Source organism: Colobus angolensis, unplaced genomic scaffold, assembly GCF_000951035.1.
Source record: "Colobus angolensis palliatus isolate OR3802 unplaced genomic scaffold, Cang.pa_1.0 Scaffold61, whole genome shotgun sequence".
NCBI lineage: Eukaryota > Metazoa > Chordata > Mammalia > Primates > Cercopithecidae > Colobus > Colobus angolensis.
The window spans coordinates 5,362,628-5,384,752 of record NW_012119710.1 but is presented as its reverse complement, the minus strand read 5'-3'; the positions used below and the strand labels follow the sequence as shown (position 1 = coordinate 5,384,752).

General features: G+C 44.6%; 1 protein-coding gene across 1 annotated transcript in view; it reads right to left on the bottom strand.

Annotated features, from left to right (window-relative positions):
* PTPRJ (protein tyrosine phosphatase, receptor type, J) overlaps positions 1 to 22,125 on the bottom strand; it is a 72,941-nt gene that overhangs the window by 12,133 nt on the left and 38,683 nt on the right. Inside the window, exons 12-24 of the mRNA XM_011963562.1 lie at positions 19,210 to 19,467; positions 18,229 to 18,507; positions 15,731 to 16,021; positions 12,488 to 12,619; positions 10,365 to 10,575; positions 10,126 to 10,250; positions 8,331 to 8,418; positions 5,785 to 5,826; positions 5,276 to 5,284; positions 5,091 to 5,178; positions 3,131 to 3,221; positions 1,144 to 1,217; positions 899 to 1,033 (exon numbers count right to left, since the gene is read on the bottom strand). Coding sequence (XP_011818952.1) covers positions 899 to 1,033; positions 1,144 to 1,217; positions 3,131 to 3,221; positions 5,091 to 5,178; positions 5,276 to 5,284; positions 5,785 to 5,826; positions 8,331 to 8,418; positions 10,126 to 10,250; positions 10,365 to 10,575; positions 12,488 to 12,619; positions 15,731 to 16,021; positions 18,229 to 18,507; positions 19,210 to 19,467 — 1,823 coding nt within the window. The remainder of the gene's footprint in view (positions 1 to 898; positions 1,034 to 1,143; positions 1,218 to 3,130; positions 3,222 to 5,090; positions 5,179 to 5,275; positions 5,285 to 5,784; positions 5,827 to 8,330; positions 8,419 to 10,125; positions 10,251 to 10,364; positions 10,576 to 12,487; positions 12,620 to 15,730; positions 16,022 to 18,228; positions 18,508 to 19,209; positions 19,468 to 22,125) is intronic.

Genomic DNA, 22,125 nt, shown 5'->3' with positions numbered 1-22,125 from the left:
ACACACATATACACACACATATATATATGTATTATCTTTGATGGAAGCAGCAGAGGGATTTCAGGGCATTACAGGAGAGACGGGGCTGCTGAGGTTTAATCCAGGGATAAGTCTGAGATTTTGCTCAAAGAAAGGGTTCCAGGCCAGGTGTGATGGTTCACGCCTATAATCCCAACACTTTGGGAGGCCAAGGAAGCAGGATCACTTGAGCTCAGGAGTTTGAGACCAGCCTGGGCAACACAGTGAGACCTTGCCTCCACTAAAAACAAGAAAAATTATCCAGGCATGTGGTGCACGCCTGTTGTCCCAGCTACCTGGGAGGCTGAAGCGGGAGGCAGCCCACGAATTCAAAGCTGTAGTGAGCCATGATCGCACCACTGCACTCCAGCCTGGCTGACAGAGGAGACCCTGTCTCAAAAAAAAAAAAAACCCGGGGGGCGCTCAGTGCTCAACCTAAGTTTGCAAATCACCGAGCTGATGGAAACCCTGATCTCACAGATGAAGATATCGGTTGCTTAGAGACATGATGGGCTTGTCCGTGTTCATGGGGCCAGTGAAGGACAGAGCCACACCGTCAACAGCATCTTGCACTAAGCCTGGGAGATTTTTCCACGGCACTAACCCATTCCTACTTACTAACTCCAGCCACGACGTAATAAATAGAAGACACCGATATTTGTCCACACAAAAAAGATAATGACAAAATAGAACTGTTTAAAGAATGTTTTTAAACGTTTCTCTTAAGGGGAAAAAAAGAAAACAAGTTTATAAGAATAAAGTGCTAATGTTTGAGGTTTTTTTAAAAGAAACAAGTGGTTTTTAAGATACCCTTCTGCCACAATAAAAAGCAATTAATTTAACGTAATTTTAAATTTCAAAAACTAAAAAACGTACTTACTCTTCCCTGTTCAACACATTTGGTCAACATAATGATGGCATATACATTTTTCTCCCAAACCATACGCCAAAAATCTTTCAAAGTGTTCGGTAAAGGTCCTTGTGTGGCAATAAAATCTTTCTTGGAGTGGTAGCCCTAAAAATAAGAAACAACATATAGTCAACCTCAAAGAAACAGAAGGAAGCAAAGCGCTCTGAAGATTTCATCAAAACAGTCCAGTGCTGTGAGACCATCCCCCAACTTACAGGCATGTAGTTGGCATTGATGTAGTCGTCCGTTGAATGGGTCTGGACCGAAAGTTTGACACGGGAAATATCATCTGTGACATTAAAAGAGAAAAGGTCCACATTATAAGCAAACATTTTAGTAACGCTGGACACAAAACAGAAAAAAAAACAATGAAATTCAAAATGGCAACACTGGGACTTGTGTCTTTGAAGATGCACAGCATGGCATTTCACATAGACCACCTCTTTTAATCCTCATGGTCACTCTATGTGACCATGGCACAGAGCAGTCACACTATCACAGAGCAGAGCTAATGAGTGGCATGGCCAGGATTTGAACCTGCAGCCTGACACCAGGGCCCAAGATCTTAACCACAACAGACGCCTTCTCACATAAAATGAACCTCTTACTATCAGCATCCTCAGGTGTCTACCATGAGCTCACATGAGGGAATATGCCAAACAATCTTATTTACTCGTCAAAACCACCCTACAAGCCTCTGCCCTGTTTCACAGATGAGGAAACTGAGGGTTATAGAGATTAAGTGACTTCTCCAAATCCATATATCTGGTGAGGGGCAGTCGAAATTCAAATCTAGTGCCCCTTCCACTAGGACAGGTTAGGTCCCTAGGTTAACCTTTCTACTCTGCCTCTATTCTCATACAAACAAGTTGTTATAAAAAGAGAGTACCAAGTTCAAGAATAAATTGAATGTATAAGACTACTATCAGTAGGAGGATCTAAAACACAGAATTATGTTTTATAAATATTATTGTCATCTCAAAAGCATACACACAAACTTGCCCAAACTAAGAGATGAAAAAATAACCTTAGAACTGCAAGTGTCAGGCTGAGCCAGAAGCAGCACCACCTCAGTCTCCCTGTCTCTGATTGTACTACCTCACGCTCCTCTGGACAAAATAACATAACAATGCTAAGTCCAGTACCGACCTGAGTCTCAGCCTAAAGACTTCCCAATAAAAACAATACCCAAACACCCACTTCCCAGATCCCACTCCAGATCTGAGAATCTCCACAGACATTCACAAGAAGAGGCCGATAATCCCAAACTACCCTTAGAAGGGCAATACCCCCAGACGAGTTTTAAAAGCATTTCCCTCAGAACATGGGCCAATATTCCTTGTCAAGTACAGGGAAATAAGTGGAGAGAAAGAACCCAAGAACAATGCTGAATTTAAAAAGAACTTAATGTTTTAGTCCAGGAATGAAAAACACAGCTTCGAATAAAGACGATGATGTCCTGATGTAAAAATTATCTGCAAAGTCTATCAATTTCAGCTACATCAGAACATGGCTACAATCTACTCATGCTCCTCTCTGTGCCCTAATCCCTGCCCAAAAGAGAGATCATGATGAACTTTCGATGGAGAAGTATTTACATTTCATCTAATAGTTTGATGTAATAAATAATTCTCATTTTAAACTCAATTTGCTGTTATCCCTGTTGACTAAGATGCAGACATTCTCAAAAACAGGAAATGAGCTAAATATAATTCATACTTAGCTGTGGAATTCACTCAGCCCATGTGTCTGGACACAGAAAAGTGTGACTCCCTGTCTCCCTCTGCTCGCTTTCATTCCAGAATTATAGAATTGAAATAGTTGTGAGACAGAGGGGTTAAGAACACAGACTCTGGCCTTTTCTCTCAATAAGACAGACCTAGTACAAAGCCTAGTTTTCCCGACACTACATGTGTAACCTTGGAAAGATCACCTAACCACTCTGTGCATTTTCCTTACCTGCGAAACAAATATTCTACTACCTACTTCATAAGGCTGTTGTGAGGATTAAATTAAAGATAATGTACCTAAATCTAGTGCTTAGCACATAGTAGGTGAATAACGGATGGTTGTGGAAGTAGGTGACTAATGAAGGGTTGTGGAAGTGGTTACTTAGGATCACTGATTTCCTCCCCTCTACAGTTAGAGATGTGATGGCCACTGACGGAAAACAGAGAAGATGCTGTGGATAAAATAACTTACAGGGCAGAACATTATTATAGCGATTCTTTCCTCTATTCTCAGCCAGTTCTGCTGCATATTTAGGTTGACTAATTCCAACAAGCTTCAGATCCTGAAAACAGAACAAATGGGGTGTTCATTTATTTAGTCTTCAAATATTATTCATATTTAGCATAGCATATGACAGTGAAACCAGCCCAACAGTCCCATAGACAAGTTGTTTTTGAATAAATATAGAAACTTACCCTTCTTCTATTAAAGCCTGAAACTTGTATTTGTTTTATCTGAGTTCTTTTCTCAGGAAAGGACCTCAGGAAGTACTGAAGAACTGAAACTAGTCAGATCACTGTACCAGATGCCTCCTTGCCCCTCCCTAGTTCCTGTTTTCTTGCACATTCTTACATTTCTTTCTTGCTATATAAACCCCTGGTTTTAGTCAGTCAGGGAGATGGATTTGAGATTGAGCTCCCATCCTCTTGGCTGCAGCACCCGATTAAAGCTTTCTTCCCTGGCAATATTTGTTGTCTCAGTGATTGGCTTTCTGTAAAGGCAAGGAGCAGGACCTAGACCAAACCCGTGGTGTTTTGGTAACAACAGAACAAAGTGGAAATGTAGAGGCGATATGGCTTAAATTGTGCCCCAAAAAGACATGTTGGATTTCTCACCCCTATTACCCATGAGTGGGATCTTATTTAGAAATAGGCTCTTTACCTATGTAAACAAATTAAAATGAGGTCATACTAGAATAGAGTGGGCCCTGAATCCCATATGACTGGTGTCCTTATAGGAGGAAAACAGACAAAGAGACATAGACACATGAGGGGAGATGGCCATGGGAACACAGAGGCAGACATGAGAGTGTCGCTGCCAAAAAACTAAGGGACGCCTGGTACCCAGAAGCTGCAGAGGCAAGGAAGGATGCTGCCCAGAGGCTTAGGAGGGAGTGTGGCCCTGCCCACACCTTAATTTGGGATTGTGGCCTCTAGACAGTAAATTTCTGTTGTTTTCAACCTCCCAGTTTGTGGTGCTTTTTTATGGCAGCCTAGGAAACTAATGCAAAGGTTAAAATATACGAAAAAGGTTAAAATATAGGAAAAACTGCCTTCAAGCAGTTGCAACCTGGAGGAGAGGTGTACCGTACACAGAAAAAACTAACATTACAACAAGGCAGAATTAAAGAAATGCTGAATATTTATAACAAGCAACAGGGGACACAAAGCAGTCCGAGCACACAGAACTCAAGTTCTCCTAATGGGATCCCAGAAAGCCCATGGAGGAGGCAGCCTGTGCACTGTCCTGAGTGCTGAGCAGGATTTCAAGAGAGCAAAGGCAGAGATGTTGGACAGGACAGCACATGAGGACGAGTGTGCGTGGACACTCTGAGCAGGGCTAGGTCCTGGGCTGGTTGGAGCACAGCAGGGGGAACTGAAAGGCAGACACTGGCCAAGAAAGTCCTTGTGCAGAGCTTCATGTGAGCCTCACAAGCCACCCTAGGCCACGCTGTCATCAAGCCCCAGACCTCTCCATGCCCATTTGGTTTCTTTCCAGCTCATGCAGTTTCCTAAGTATTGTGGCTAATAGTTCCCTGACTTGAATTCCCAGTTTCTGTTAACAGTTTTCTAACTTTCAGGAAAAACAACCCAATTTCTAAGGAAAGTGGCTGGGCTTCAGTCAGGAGTAGTCCGAGGTAGACATCCAGGACAGTATGACACAACAGGTTTGGAGCGCAGGTGCACAACCCTGAGGTTATGTCGCCATTTAATGTAACCTGTCTGTGTGAGTTCATACCTGGCTTTGAGCCACTATTACCTGTGAGTAATATAACTGCACTGCTGACTCTGTAGGAGAGAGAATAAAGCCATGTCCCAACTGCCTACAGTCCCTCAAGTCCTTCAGCTACCTGCCACCTGTTCACCAACTCCCCTCGGACCCCAGCTTGGGTTGGAACCTAATTAAAAACACAGTATTTACAGCAACGCACTTCATATTCCTCTGCAAATCCACAGTTGGAGTCGGCTTGCTGCTTCTTGAAGTAGGCCTCAAAATTCTCCACTCGGATTAACTTAGATCTAAGAAAACAAAACTTATCAGGATTTTTTACATTCAATGAAATCCATATTCCATAGAAAAGTACAACTTATTAAAAAAAATAAAGAGATTACTTACTTTTTAGGTCTTCATGATAGAAAGGGAAAGAAAAAAAAACAAGCAATTAGAAAGACTCATTCATACTCTAGAGATGACAGTAAACAATCTTCCCAAAACAACAAAACCCAGGGTATAATTTGGCAAGAGGGGATCATAGTACTATTATTCACAAAACACTAAAATATGAATCAGGAAATCTGATTTCTAGACCCTACTTTGTAAATAATTGGTTTTGTGACTTTAAGTAAGTTCTTCTCTCCCCTGGATCTTGATAACCTATATGACTTTTTTAAATCAAAAAATATGTATTTATTGGTAGAAGAGTAGAACATGTCAAGGAAGACTTCAGGAGACTAATAAAACATAGATTCCTTGCAGAAAACAGAGCTAGCAAAAACTTCCAGATGATCGTGGTCAAAATGTGCCAATCAGGAAAAATGACAGCAAGTTCCAACAAAAATTATTTACAGATAGTCACTGAACAGATCAGAGGATTTAAAATAAAGCTCATAACTTGAGAGACTTACTTAATTTGAGAAAAGGACACTTCATTATTCTTTGCATCTTTCCTGTTTTAAGAGAAAAGAGACCCATTAGACAAAAAAGGATTCCTTCCTGTGCTTTGCCCTTGCATATCTGGAGTTAATGTCACCTATGAAATAAAGGTGTTACACCTTTTCCTCGGGCATTAGTTCACAGATGACACCAAATCCTGCCCCCTAATACTAAACTTAATGATCCAAGCTGCAAATGCTAATTATAAATTTGTGAAGTTATTTTCTTTTGTACTACGTACAAGAATGAAAAAAATCATATCCAAGTCACTTTTAAGAATTTCCTTGCAAATATATAGCAGTGACATTACTTTAATGTAAAGCAAGACTTGTTATTTAATACTTTGCTTTTGAGAAAACTTTTCTGATAAATGAATGCAATAAATCAAAAAACGTATCAGATCCAGAACTGGCAAGTTGGTGAGGCATCTGCACACTCCTGCACTATTGACTCAACTCTGCATTGGTGTTTAAGAACAACTTTCTGGAAGGCAATTTGGCAGTATGTATCAAAACTGAAAGCATGCATACCCACTGACCAAGCACTTGCCTAGCTTGGAATTTAGCCTAAGGAAATAATCGTGAATGTGCCCAAAGATTCAGGCACAAGGATAAGTAACTGTGGCCAAGAAAAATTTTAAAAAGTGGAAACACCTAGGAAATTGGCCAAATAGATCATGGTACTTCCATATAGTTGAATACTCTGTAGCCACTTAAAATGATGATGAAATGGACCAGGCATGGTAGCTCATGCCTGTAATCCCAGCACTTTAGGAGGCCAATGTGGGTGGATCACCTGAGGTCAGGAGTTTGAGACCAACGTGGCCAACATGGCAAAACTCCATCTCTACTAAAAATACAAAAAAAATAGCCAGGCATGGTGGCGGGTGCCTATAATCCTAGCTACTTGGGAGGCTGAGGCAGGAGAATTGTTTGAACCTAGGAGGCAGAGGTTGTAGTGCGCCAAGACCGTGCCATTGCACTCCAGCCTGGGCAACAAGAACAAAACTCTGTCTAAAAAAAAAAAAAATGATGAAATGAAGCTGCCAACAATGTCTCAACTGAATAAAGCAGGCTAGATACTAACACGTAACATGATTCCATGTGTGTGTACACATTTGTGTGTGAGTTTGGTCACAACAAAATGTTAAGAGTAGTTTTGTGTGGGTTCTGCGATTGCAGATTTCCTATTTATTTGTGCTCTTCTTTTCCGTATTCTTTGCCATAAGCATGTATTACTCTTATTTTTAACAAGAAACAATAAAAGTGTTTTACCCAGCCACTGACTGATCCACCTCCCCCTACAAAATCAGAACCTAATCTGGCAGGGCGCGGTGGCTCACGCCTGTAATCCCAACACTTCGGGAGGCTGAGGCTGGCGGACCCCTTGAGGTAAGGAGTTCGAGACCAGCCTGGCCAATATGGTGAAACTCCGTCTCTACCAAAACCACAAAAATTAGCCAGGTGTGGTGGCGGTGCCTGTAATCCCAGCTACTTGGGAGGCTGAGGCAGGAGAATCACTTGAACCCAGGAGGCAGAGGTTGCAGTGAACCGAGATCATGCCACTGCACTCCAGCCTGGGGGACAGAGCCAGACTTCACCTCAAAAAAAAAAAAAAAAAAAAAAAAAAAAAAACAGAACCTAATCTAAAAGCTGGAGCATGAGCACTGCCTGTCACCCCAACAGAGCGAGGTGGCAGCACAAGGAACCAGCCTGGGCCGCATGAGGACCCCTGGGGCAGGACGGAGATTCCCTGGTTGGCAGCACCTTACGGCAAAGAAATCCCAACTAACACACACAGGCTTCACACACTACACAGACAAGAGGGCGCGCCATGAAGTACAAGGACCAGGTTCAAGTTCTATTTCCACACCTCTTGAGCCAGCTTCTGCATCCGTGGAAAGGACTTACTGGACCTCCCTCGCAGAGCCTCATGCATGAGATAATTCATGGAAAGCACAGATGCAGACACACGGTGAGCACTCAAAAAAGGGCTGCTACTTTTACCATTTAATAACCTCACAGGGTAGTTGTACAGATAAAATAATAATAATAGCATACAAAGTACAAGACACTGAGAAGTGCCTTATTCAATCCTCCTTTGCTTCACAAGTTAGGCACAATGATTATCCTCCTATCATAGATGAGGACATTAAGGCTAAGCTTCCTAAACAGCTGGTCAAAGACAGAGCTGGTGTTCAGACTTAGCCACCTCTAAAATGAAATCTCTTAACATGATAATACTATGAAACTGACTTGTAAACAAGAACATATCGTTTGAAAGCAGCATCCCACACTGCGGCATCTATCAATGGCCTGATGTGACAGCTGGGAGCACATTAACATCACCCAACTGGGGGCACAAAGGAAACAGGATTGGCCAAATGCAGAAGACTGTGGGTGAAGGGAGCATGGCACTCATGATATCATTCCTTCCAGTTCTCTGAATGTTTGAAATGTTCCTCAATAGAAAGCTTCCTTAAATACCAGAGTATTAGTATTAGCATCAGCAGTATCACCTCTTCTTTCTCCAGAAGATGAAGCCTCCCACAGTCACAATAACCAGGGCACCAAAGATACAGCCAAAAACTGCTCCACAGATGACACCTGAGAAAAGTCAAAAACGGGAGACACTTGAAGAGGTGGTCGTGCAGACCACACGATGTGCTAACAACCAGCCAGGGACCCTAACACCAGAGGGTTGAGGTATGTGTGGCATACACACACACACACGTGCTCACACACAAGAGTTAAATAGCTTGGACCTAAAACTAGTCCGTGCATGCGGAAGCCAGGTTCCTGTTCCCAACCCACTACCACCTGGATGGTCTTGAGAAAGTTACTGTTCCTTGCCAGGTCTCAGTCTCCTCAACTGCAAATTTAGGGAACTAGGCTGGATTTTCAGGGATTTTTTTTCCTGCCACCTCTGACGTGTTGAGACTAGCACTCACATATGAGCAGAGGTACCTACAGCAGCATCTATGCTCAGGAGACAGGAAACCCATTTGTTTACTGGAGAAGGATGTGGGGGACTCCCTAAACTTTGCTTCTGGGACTGGCATTCTTTCCTGCACCCAACAACCAGCAACTAGGAAAAAAGCAGACAAACTAACAAGCCAGTCAGTCCATTCACCTCCAGCTTGAAGGTAGGGGATGAATCCCTCTTGGATCCCTGAAGCTCCTGTATCACTTAGGTCTATGCGATAAAGGGTAGAAGCACTTGACAAGGGTCCAAGACCAGAATTTCAGGCCTGCCTCTAAAGCCACCATGTAACCCTGGGCAAGTTACTTCCCCTCTCTGGGCCTTAAGAGTCTCGTTTCCAAAAAGCGGGCAGAGCACAGTGGCTCAGGCCTGTAATCCCAGAGCTTTGGAAGAAGGTGGAAGGAGGCTTGAGGCCAGGGGTTCGAGACCAGCCTGGGCAACACAGCAAGACCCCATCTCTACAAAAACTTAGCCAGGCATGGTGGTGAGCACCTGTGATCCCACCTGGGAGGCTGAGGCAGGAGGATCCCTTGAGCACAGGAATTCAAAGTTACAGTGAGCTATGATCATGCCACTGTACTCCTGGGCAACAGAGCAACACTCTGTCTCAAAAATAAAATAGATAGGCTGGACATGGTGGCTCACACCTATAATCCTAGCACTTTGGGAAGCCGAGGTGAGCAGATCACCTGAGGTCAGGAGTTCAAGACCAGCCTGGCCAACATAGCTAAACCCCGTCTCTACTAAAAATACCAAAATTAGCTAGACGTGGTAGCAGGCACCTGTAATCCCAGCTACTCAGGAGGCTGAGGCAGGAGAATTGCTTGAACCCAGGAGGCAGAGGTTGTAGTGAGCAGAGATCGTGCCACTGCACTCCAGCCTGGGTGACAGAGCGAGACTCTTGTCTCAAAAAAAAAAAAAAAAAAAAAACCACAAAATAAAATAAATCAATAAATAGAATTAAAATCATGAAGTAAAATAACCAGGATTGAACAAGACAATTTACGTGGCTTCCTCTGATTCTAATATTTAAGGATTCAATGCACTGTGTCAAACTGTGCACCTGGCATATGAGGACTCAATAATCTTTGCAGATTGGAAGAACAACTGGCACTTAGAGAAGGGAGAATGTCAGGTCCAGGCTGTGGGACCTCAGAGGAGGAAGCCCAGTAAGCCCGGTGACCCAGTGACACCTCAACCTCTAAGAGGGGACAGTTGAGCACACCAACCCTCCTGAAGGTCTGAGGGAGGCATGCACACAGCTGGCCTTCTATGGACACGTGGAGCAAAATGCCACTGAACCGGTGCCAGGACTGTTGTCTTCTCCCTACCTGGATCCTGGGGCAAGGAAACGGCATCTGAGTAGCGACTGAAGGACACGTAGCTCTCAGCCCCATCGATGAGCCCGTGGTTTTGAGGGTGGAAGGTAATGTTGGTGAAGCCAGCCACACAAGCCCTGTGGGATGACAAAGAGCAAAAAGAGGTCCCTGAGACGTGTCTGACCGCAGGCACAGAGAGCTTTATGCTCACGAGGCTCAGCCCCCAGAGAGCAAGAACCAGAAGACATTACCGGTAGGAGCCCAGAGGTTCCAGCTTCCCATTGTAATAGCCAAGCGTGGTTGACTCATTCCCAACATCAATTTCATATTTCAAAACTTCAGACAAGCTCTGAGAACGTCCCTTTTCTTCTGTTCTGATCAGGTATGTCACATAAGTATCTGAGGCTCCCTTTTTGAAATCCTCATATGTGTATTTCAGGACATCTGCAGAAGGGTGACCAGCTAAGAAAGGTACACAGAAGGAGAATCATAAGAAAGTGACGGCAGAGAGACTTCTTCTCCTGCATATCTACATGGTGGTGATGCTGGGTGATAGTGATACCAGCAACCACCTCTCAACTATCTCTCTGTGCCAGGTTTGACTCACATTGAATTCTAAGGGCTTCACCTACAGTAACTCACTTCATCCCCATGAATCCCATCACATAAGCTTACTGTCTCCATTTTACAGACAACAAAACGAAGGTACAAAAGGCTAACAGGACCAGGCACAAGGTCACATGGCCTATGACGCAGAGTTGGGTTCCCAATCCAGGGCGTCGGGCTCAGAGCCCAAGGTTTCATCTAATCACAGACCAGCACTGGTCAGTCTGGCTGCCATGAAACATGGCCTTCCTCGATGGACTTGTTGACAAGCATCACAGCAAAATGACTAAGAGCTGGAAACAGACCCAAAATGAAAAGATAGAAAGAGAGAGAGATTTCCACCTCACTTTTTGAAATTTTGCCACAGGTTATTGCACCAGCAAATTTCTATTCTATCCTCCCAGATTCCCCAACCCCCCGACAGTGTGTTTGGTCTGTATCCTCCTCAAGGAGATGAGAACAGCACCACAGTGGGAGAGAGTGGGCAGAGGAAACACTGCATTATTCATGCATAAAGCATCCCCCCAGACCAGGCACAGAGGCTTATGCTTGTAGTCTAGTCCTAGCACTTTGGAAGGCCAAGGTGGGAGGATTACTTGAGTTCAGGAGTTCAAGACCAGCCTGGGCAACATGGTGAGACCTTGTCTCTAAAAGAAAGAGGAGAGGGCAAGAGAGGCAGAAGGGGAGAAGGAGAGGTGGAGGGGGAGGAGGAGGAAGGAACCCCCACAACAAAACTTGGGCTTTTAAATCTGGGCCTGGGCCGGGTGCAGTGGCTCATGCCTGTAATTCCAGCACTTTGAGAGGCCGAGGCAGGTGGATCACAAGGTCAGGAGATTGAGACCATCCTGGCTAACACAGTGAAACCCTGTCTCTATTTTAAAAATACAAAAAAATTAGCCAGGCGTGGCAGCAGACGCCTATAGTCCCAGCTACTCAGGATGCTGAAGCAGGAGAGTGGCATGAACCCAGGAGGTGGAGCTTGCAGTGAGCCAAGATCGCGCCACTGCACTCCAGTCTGGGCGACAGAGAGAGACTCCACCTCAAAAAAAAAAAAGAAAAAGAAAAAGAAAAAAATCTAGGCCTTACGCAAGCATTCAAACACAGCTACCAAAGAGACTCTCGAATTATTCCTTTCCTACCACAAAAAAAAGTAACAGAGCCCTTTAAGGAAAAGCAGCCTTTAATCCACCTCTTCTCTCAGCTAAGGAAATACTCTGCAAATTTCACTAGCAAATGCAAATCTTTTCCTATTTTCTTTCAAAGGAAATTCATCCGCTAAGGATGGCATGTGTGTATGTGTGTGTTGTGAGTGAGAAAGAGAGACAGAGTTGTTTAAAACTAGTATTCTACCACCTAAAAGGTCCTGTGATGTAAAAGAGAAGAAAAACCTAGATCACAGATCAGCAAGTTATGGGCCACAAACCAAATCCAGCCACCTGCCATGGTAAATAACATCTAGTGGGAATGGCCCCACGCATTCCTTCTGTACCTACTGTGACTGCTTGCACACTACAATGGCAGAGTCGAATGCTTGCAACAGTCTATACCACTGGCAAAGCCTAAAATATTTGCAATCTGGCCCTTTCCAGAAAGCTTGTCAACCATCAGGCAAACACCTCACCCTCCTTCTCTGTCTGAGTACACAGCATGGGCTGCAGTGAGAAGACAGGCATGTGTCTGCATCACTCACGTGCCTCAGTGGGCACAGAGAAAGCTCTGGTCACTGCATCACTCACGTGCTGTTTAACCCACGGAGGCCTCTCCTTACCTTCCCCAGTGGTGAGAACGACAGCATACGCTTTGATGGGTCCGTGGCTGGCTTCAAATCCACTGAACTTGACCTTTACTGAATTGTGACTGACAGATGTAATATTAGGGGATCCATCTGGAGGAGGGGGATCTAAAACAAAACAAAACACGATCACCCAATATTGAAAACCAAAGCAACACATTAGGTAGAGAACATGCTTCAGCGACCTCCTCAAGATCTTACTCTGGAAGCTACATGCTGGGCTCTGCAAAGCACAAATCCAGAAGCAAAAGGCACGGAAGGAAACCGGTGAGGAGCAGAGACAGCAGATCCTGGGAAACCTGCCCAGCTCACAATGACCCCTTCGGGGCATCCAGCCAAATCCCCAGGGCAGGCACCCAGCAGCCTTGTTTGGTTTTGCTATTGTTGTTTTGAACTGTGTATGCTTTTATTTTATTTTTTAACAGATTGATCAAAATATAATTAAAATACAACCAAGGAGATGAAAGACTTGTACAGTGAAAACCACAAAACACTGATAAGATAAAGAAGACACAAATACATACAAAGACATCCCATGCTCATGGATTGGAAGACCTGATATTGTTGGAAGACTTGACACTACTCAAAATGATCTACAAATTCAATGCTACCCCATCAAAATCCCAATGGCAATTTTTACAGAATATTAAAAAAAAAAAAATCCGAAAGTTCATATGGAACAATGAAAGACCAGGAACAGCCAAAGTAGTGTTGAAAAAGAATAAAGCTGGAGGCCTCACACTTCCTGATTTCAAGATATATTTATTCAAAGCTGCAGTAATTATAACAGTATATTACATGCATAAAGACAGACATCAACCCACAGAACAGAATACTGAGCCCAGAATTAAACTCTCACATATACAGTCAACTTATCTTCAACAAGGGTGCCAAGAAGACACAATGGGGAAAAGACAGCCTCTTCAACAAATGGTGCTGGGAAAACTGAATATCCATGAGCAAAATAATAAAACTAGACCCCTGTCTTACACCAGACACAAAAATAAACTCTGAATAGGTTCAAGACTTAAACATCAGACCTAAAGCTGTACACTGTTAAATTTGTTTAAAACAAAACACACACACACATCGGGGAAGAGCTTCTTGACACAGTATTTACAATGGTTGCTTGGATACCACACAAAAAGCACAGCGACAAAAGCAAAAATTGACAAGCAAGATTAAATCAACTGAAAAGGTTTTGCCCAGTAAAAGAAACCATCATTAGAGTAAGAAGTTAGTATCCTTGCATGGGGAAGCTAACCAGCCCTTGTCCTCTCCCAGTCCCTTCTGACTCGAGATGAGCCGGGTTCATTATCCTGAGATCTGGGGTGGAAGGAGAGTGAGAAAGAGAATGTGGTGGAACTCTAAGGTGTGGCCTTGGGAGCTGCACGCTGACACCACATGGACTTGGCCTGGCCCCAGGATCAGCTGGTCGGCTGAGAGCAAAGACGGAGCAGATGTCCAAAGAGAAGAATCAAAGATGAGGTGGGAGAGAACATACTTTCTACTGAGACCTGGCCACGGCACTGCCCCGTGTTCTTCATAAACAGTCCCCACATGTTTCCCAGAGTTGGTCTAAAATACCACCTAGAGAAATCCAACAGATCCTCTTCCCAGAAACCAGAAAAGCCCCCACAGGACCCTCCATGGATAACCACCATGATTCTGTACCCTCCCTTTCCAAGCCAGGGTGTGGAGCCACTCTCTGAACTAACACAAAAGAAAGAACATGCTGAATTAAAGATGATCCACTCCACACACTCTCTCTCTACCTAAATTCATCTCACATATACAGTTTGGATTGTTCTCATTTTTTTTTAATATTTTTTAAAAATAAATGAGATGGGATCTCACTATGTTGCCCAGGCTGGTTTCAAACTCCTGGGCTCAAGCAATCCTTCCACCTCAGCCTCCCAAAGTGCTGGGATTACAGGCATAAGCCACCACACCCAGCCTGTTTTCATTATTATATATATTCAAGATTCAAGGAGACAGAAATCTGAACTCCAAAACAACCACAACATAATTGTCTAAACCTGCGGCTGATACAGCAGCCCCTAGCCACACGCAGCTGCCAAGCCTCTGAGAGGTGACCAGTTTGCATTCAGATGTGCTACAAGCATACAATACAGACGAGATATCAAAGACTTAGTACAAAAGATGTAAAATAATTCATTAATATAGAAATTACATGTTGAAATAATACTTTTAATATACTAAGTTAAATGTTATTAATATTAATTTCAGCTATTCCTTTTTACTTTTTTTTCAATGTGGCTCCTGGAAAACTTTAAATTATACCTGAGGCTCACATTGCCCATCTAGTGGATGGTCCTGTTCTAAACTACAAGCTTCAGCAACCTCGCAAGTACCTGGCAGCAGTGCCCACTGGGAGGTGCTGTTCCCATGTCTAACGGTCAACTGCTAGCACAGGCGCCTGCATTTCCCATCAGCTCTATGCCCCGTAGCTGGCCAGAGAAGGTCCATCCCCAGGTCCTTGCCCCAAAACTGGGAGCAGCATGCTAGCTCACCCACCACCAGACCTGGAAATCCTCTCCTTCTCAATGCTCTTCTCAGTCCAATGCTCCAGGGGCCCTGTTGTCCATACTTCCCATAGAGTCCCTCACCACAGCACACAGTAAGCCACCAACAGATGTGGGCCAAAGGACGACCAGGCACAGTGGCTCAGGAGGGTGATCCCAACACTTTGGGAGGCCGAGGCGGGTGGATCACTTGAAGTCAGGAGTTCGAGACCAGCCCCGCCAATATGGTGAAACCCTATCTCTACTAAAAATACAAAAATTAGCCAGGCGTGGTGACATGTGTCTGTAGTCCCAGCTACTTGGGAGACTGAGGCACCAGAATCGCATGAACCCAGGAAGCAGAGGTTGCAGTGAGCTGAGATCGCGTCACTGCACTCTAGCCTGGGCAACAAGAGCAAGACTCCATCTCAAAAAAATATAAAAGAAAACATGGCAATGAGTTATGCTGTAAAGAAAAGGAACTTTTAGAATGTAAAAAATGAGCCCCTCTTACTCTGCTTTTTTAGATTGATTTCTATAGAATGAGAAACAAGTCTATGCCAGTAAAAGCAAATATTTCAGGGGAAATAAAAAAACAAAAACAGGTTTCTAGTCCACACGTGCAGACCCACTGGGTCAGCCGCTCCAGGAGTGATCACCGTGCCGTCTGACCAGCCCCTGCCTTGAAGCCCACCTGTGATGCCAGTGGTGCAGGTGCTCTGGGTGGGGGCTGCCATCTTTCCACAGGACACGGTGGTGATGCTGATGTTGTACGAGGTAGAAAAATTCAAATATGTGACTTCCGTTCTATACTCAGTGCCATTCTCAGAGGAGCAGCTCTCCAGGTCGGTTGCATTGTCCCAGGCTCCACTGCTGACCTCCAGCTTGAAGCCTGCATTGGCACCAGGAGGGCAGGCCCATTTGAGAACCAGGGCTGGCTCTTTGGGGACCACTTCACAGTCGAAGGAGGCCACGGACGCGGGATCTGCAAAACAAGCACAGCACAGCATGAGATTCTGGGACTTTTGCCTTTGCAAACACAGAAATAAGGAGTAGCAGAATCCTGGCGATGAGGAGGTGGGTGGGTGATGTGGTGGAAGAGGCAGGGGCTGACCATGAATTGGGCAACACCAAACTGTGTGACCTTGGGACAGTCACCCAACTGCTCTGAGCCTCAGCTGCAGGACTCTTTGAAGAGTAAATTGAACAATGATGTCCGGCACCAAGCAAGATGCCTGGAAGAGACCAGGGCTCCATGAGAGGCAGCTACATCGTCCTGTGAGAGGTAGTGACCTCCTCACTTGCACCATCTCATCTTGAGAACCCACCTCTTTTTTTTTTTTGAGATGGAGTCTTGCTCTGTTGCCCAGGCTGGAGTGAAATGGCATGATCTCGGCTCACCTCAACCTCTGCCTCCCGGGTTCAAATGACCCTCCTGTCTCAGCCTCCCAAGTCACTGGGACTACAGGTGTATGCCACCACACATGCAGCTGATTTTTGTATTTTTAGTAGACACAGGGTTTCACCATGTTAGCCAGGATGTTCTCAATCTTTTGACTTCATGATCCACCCTCCTTGGCCTCCCAAAGTGCTGGGATTATAGGCGTGAGCCACCAGGCCCAGCCAAGGCCCTCTTGATGGTCCTTCTGAGACAGGTGAGGTCCATACTGTCCCAACTGCAGATAAATCCACAGAGGCTCAGAGAGGTTAAGTAATTGGCTGATGATGACGTGGCAAGTGGTGAAGCCAAAACTAGATCCCAGGTTTTCTAAGTTCAAGACACTCTCTATTCACATGACATACTGCATCATCAATGGCAAATGGTATCAGTTTCCTCATCTTCAAAATAGAGTGTTATTTGTCTCTGAGGGCCAACAGATTTTTACTGAGGACTAACATCAAACTAATCTAAATGGAAAACTCCATATTAAAACTGGAGGACAGTATTATCATTAATTGAATGTCACAGAATTTTAGAGCAAGAGAAGCTCTACCAAGGCACCTAGTGCAACTCCCACATTCGCCACCCAAGGCCTGGAAAGGTAATCTGAACACCGCACCTACTTTTACAGTTCCTGTTCCACCCATACTCAGTCATAAATGCTCGGATACAGTTTTTCTCTGGCTATAGGCTACAAATAACTATAGCTAAGATAAATATCAGCAATGAAAGGCACCCAAATATCAAAGATGGGTGTCTAGACCAGGTGGGATGGAGCAGAGGTGACCCAAAGCTGCAGGGATTTCTGTGGCCACCCCACTGACCACTGAAAGGCCAGAGGCCATCACGGGTGGAGCTCCTACACTACCAGGGAGGCTGATCCCATGAGACCCCCACTTCCAAATCAGCCCGAACATATGAATGGCCTGGGCTAAAAAGGGAAGAGGTAGGAGCAAGGTGGGCAGAAAATGAGTAGTGCACAGGTGCTGAGTGATAAAGGTGCTACAGTCAGCACGGTGAGCAGAAGTGCCCACCACTGTCTGCAAAGCCTTCCCTGGACTGCCCTGAAAGCATCCTCAGTTACACACAGGGCTCTTCTCTTTATTACACATTTTGAGTTGTGAGATAGGTGAGGATCCAGAAGGACACCAAGGTTGGGCATCATTTCAACAATAACCTTTCCATCTTCTCCAGCACAAAAGACAAACCAATGCCAGACATCATCCACGTCCTGGCCCAGCCCCACCCAACCTGGCTCACCTCCCACCTACACCCTCCTGTTCCCGTGGGTCCACTCCTCCCACCCTTGCCTCCTGCTCTTCCTCCAGCCTCCAGGACACAGTGGTGATGCTGCACAGGCCCCTCTGCACAAACCTCTGCCTGTAATGCTCTCATGCCCTGATATCCAAATAGCTGGCTCCTTCCCTTTATTTAGATCTTTGCTCAAAAGTCACCTTCTCGCTGAGGCCTTTCCTGAGCATCCTAGATAAACATTCCACTTCCTCCCTCCAAAATAAAAGTTCCAAGAAGGCAAGGACTTGACTGACATATGGTATATGCTCAATAAATATTTATTGAATGCAGAAATGATGAGGGCATCGAGCCAGCACCAATAAGCTAATAGGATGCCTCAGAAAGCTCAATCACTGCACATCACACAAAACCAAACAAACTACAGACTGTGGAGGACTGACCTGCCAGGTCAGCACCACTCAGGGAGGAGTCCAAGAGGCAGCTGGGGCTACACTCACCTGTACAGAATGACTTCCAGCCAGGTTCCAGTGACTTGATTCTGTCCCCTACTTGTGTAAAGATCTCCACCGTGTATGATGAGCCAGGTATTAATTCAGTGACAGTAGCATTAGTAATTCCAATGTCCGTGACTACTTGTATTGTGTTGCTGGAATTTCCAACCTTCTCAATAAGAAGGCAGTAGGAGTACGTGGGAGAGGCGTCATCAAAGTTCTGCCAACTTAAAGTTGCTGCTGTGGTGTTGGTACTTACATCAATGTTGGACACAATGCTGGGCCCTTGATTTTAAAAAAAGGCAATTCATGTAAAAGCACAGATTAACCAGAATTCCAGGACTATTTACTGTATCCAAAAATAGCCTGGCTCATTTAAGAAAGAAGGAACAAAGCTAGTATTTGCTGGCTCAAAAGACAGAAAACTTTCCCAAAACACATCAAGAAAATAATTATACAGATTAAATCTCAAAAGAAGTTTAATTTAGGCTTCTTTTAATACTTCAAGTTTATTTCAAATATATTTTTAAGATATAATTTCTAATCTGTTTTTCAAATCTAATAGATGAAGGAGAAAAATATACTAAAAACGTATTACAAACATCTTTACCATGATTAATTCAAATATTTGCAAAACACCTCCCTCACTGTCGCAGGTAAAGCTCCTCATCTGGGCAGTATCTTCCAATACCAACATGACAAGATGACCCTTCTCTACTCTGTATTCTCAAGGAATGACTAGAACAGCTTCAGTCTCCACTCCCAAGGAATCACTTCTTGCTTCTAAGGACAATTCTAAGTTCACACAGCTTGAAGAACAGTGCCCCATGGGGACAGCAGAACCACTGCTGAGACCAATGTTTTCAACTTCAGCAGTTTCAGGGTCAACCTGGATCCCAGAAGCACACTGGCCATCATTTAACCAGTGCCTCCACCAAGAGACGGTTAGAGAGGCTGTTCCTTAGAAGGGCATCCTAAGAGACTTACGTGTGTACTGTGTAGTGGAGCTGGGGTCCCCCGGGACGTGGTCCACTTCTGGAGAAATGGTAATGTTATATAAGGTGCCCGGGATCAGGCCCTGGAGAGTGACCACTTTGTCAGACGTGTTTGTGTGGTTAGAGCCATGCTTGGACTCTATGACTAAATGGTAGACATACTCGGAAGCATTGCCTGGGCTCTTCCACTCCAGCCGCATCTCCGTGGTGGTGACGTAGACCACGTGGATGTCAAACACTGCACTGGGAGCTGCTCAGAAGGAAGGAAGAAGGGAAACCCGTTACCGATTATCATGAGGCCCAGCTTCCACTCCAAGTGCTGTCGAGAGAACCTGCTCTTCTGCCATCACACTTTCAAATGAGTTCACAAAAGGCACACTCCAAAATCAAGCTGAAAAATGCACACACTCGGTGCTCTCAAGAATTTTAGCTCTTCTACGACGCAGATGAACTTCCCAGTTTATCTTATCAGTTCTCTAGTTTTTTGTTTTTGTCATAAAAATGAGCCCTTAGGCTGGGTGCAGTGGCTTATGCCTGTAATCCCAACATTTTGGGAGGCCGAGATGGGTGGATCCCTTGAGGTCACGGGTTCGAGACCAGCTTGGCCAACATGCTGAAAACCCATCTCTACTAAAAATACAAATATTAGCTGGGTGTGGTGGTATACACCTACAATCCCAGCTACTTGGGAGGCTGGGGCACAAGAATCACTTGAACCCAGAAGGTAGAGGTTGCAGTGAGCCGAGATCACACCACTGCTGCACTCCAGCCTGGGTGACAGAATGAGACCCTGTCGCAAAAAAAAAAAAAAAAAAGGCGGCCAGGCACAGCGGCTCACACCTGTAATCCCAACACTTCGGGAGGCCGAGGCGGGCGGATCACATGAAATCAGGAATCTGAGACCATCCTGACCAACATGGAGAAATCTCATCTCTACTAAAAAAAATACAAAATTAGCCGGCTGTGGTGGCGTATGCCTGTAGTCCCAGCCACTGAGGCAGGAGAATGAATCGCTTGAACCCGGAAGGCGGAGGTTGTGGTGAACCGAGATCATGCCATCGCACTCCAGCCTGGGCGACAACAGAGTAACTCCATCTCAAAAAAAAATGTTTAAATTTAAAAAAGAACCCTTCAAGGGGTCATCTGAAGTGGAAATCACGTTCAGTTTCTTGATATGGGTGCTGGTAACGAGGTGTGTTCAGTTTGTAAAAAGTTCATGAAGCTATGCGCTGAGGACATGTCCCTTTTCGGTATGTATATTACATCTCAATAGAGAGGTTTTTTTTGTTTTGTTTTGTTGTTTTTTGTTTTTTTTTTTTTTTGAGACAGAGTCTCGCTCTGTGACCCGGGCTGGAGTGCAGTGGCCGGTTCTCAGCTCACTGCAAGCTCCGCCTCCCGGGTTTATGCCATTCTCCTGCCTCAGCCTCCCGAGTAGCTGGGACTACAGGCGCCCGCCACCTCGCCCGGCTAGTTTTTTTTTTTTTTTTTTTGTATTTTTTAGTAGAGACAGGGTTTCACCGTGTTAGCCAGGATGGTCTCGATCTCCTGACCTCGTGATCCGCCCGTCTCGGCCTCCCAAAGTGCTGGGATTACAGGCTTGAGCCACCGCGCCCGGCCTCATGTTATTTTTTTAAATCACTCATTTAGAAGGAAACATCTCCCCATGGCACTGCCTGACATACTGAAGAGGAAAACTGAAATGGAGAGCTGACCTTTACTGCGTTGCAGCATTTGAGGACAGATGAGGAAGGGAAGAAAACGGGCACACCCTGCACCCTCAGGGCAGAGTCAGAAGTGGAGTCCCCCACAGGAGCCCACCCTCCAATCATCTCTCCGCTGCACACTCAGCCACTTGCACCAGGGATGCCTACATCGAGGCCCGGAAGTAACCACGGAGGCAGGGCCTGTTTTCCAGGGCAGCTTTCAACCCCGTCTCTCTTTACCTGGCAACAAACATCACCTCCAGGGAGAGGAAATGGGCAGGTAGGGGACAAAAAAGGGAAATGCTTTCACTGCAAACACATTGTCCTAAAAAATAAAAAAAAGTGCCATGTTTACATACAATGTACTCCAAAATTAATTTTTTTTTAAATCTTAAGTGGGTTCTCCTTAAAGAGAAGCTGCTGGGAGAAGCCTTTGTTTCCTACTGGCAGATTCCTGGTGTCAGAGGGATTCCACAGACAAAAGACCATGAAAGGCCTTTGCCTATAAACATAAAAAACTAGAAACAACCTAAATATTCAATAACATGGGGAGGGCTGTGGGCACTGTGATCTGGCTGCATGATGAAATATTCTGCAGCCACTAAAAACATGAAGACCATGATAACTACAGGGGAAAGTTGTGGTATAGACTGAGTTAAAAAAAAAAAATTCAAATACAAAATAAAAGTATTTGTATAATAATTACAGTAATACAAGCAAAATGTGGACATAGAAAAGGAATTTGGTTGGGTTAGAAAAGTAAAGATATTTGTTTCTTTTCCTTTTTATTGTGGTAAGACATACATACCATAATATTCATCATCTCAATCATCTGTCAGTGTACAATTCAGTGTCATCAACATTCACAATGTTGTGTAACCATCACCACTATCTGTACCCAAAACACTGTTACCATCCCCAGCATAAACTGTAGCCATGAAATAATAATGCCCCCTCCCTCCTCTGCACAGCCCCTGGTAACCTCTATTCTAACTTCTGTAGAATATTAAGTTGCCTAATCTAGGTACTCAGGTAAGTGGAATCATCCAGTATTTGTCCTTCTGTGTCTGGCTTATTTCACTTAGCATAATGTCCTCAAGATCCATCCATATTGTACCATAAATCAGAATTTCTTTCTTTTTTAGGCTGAATAATACTCTGTTGTATGGATGAACCACACTTTGTCTATCCATTCATTTGTTGAT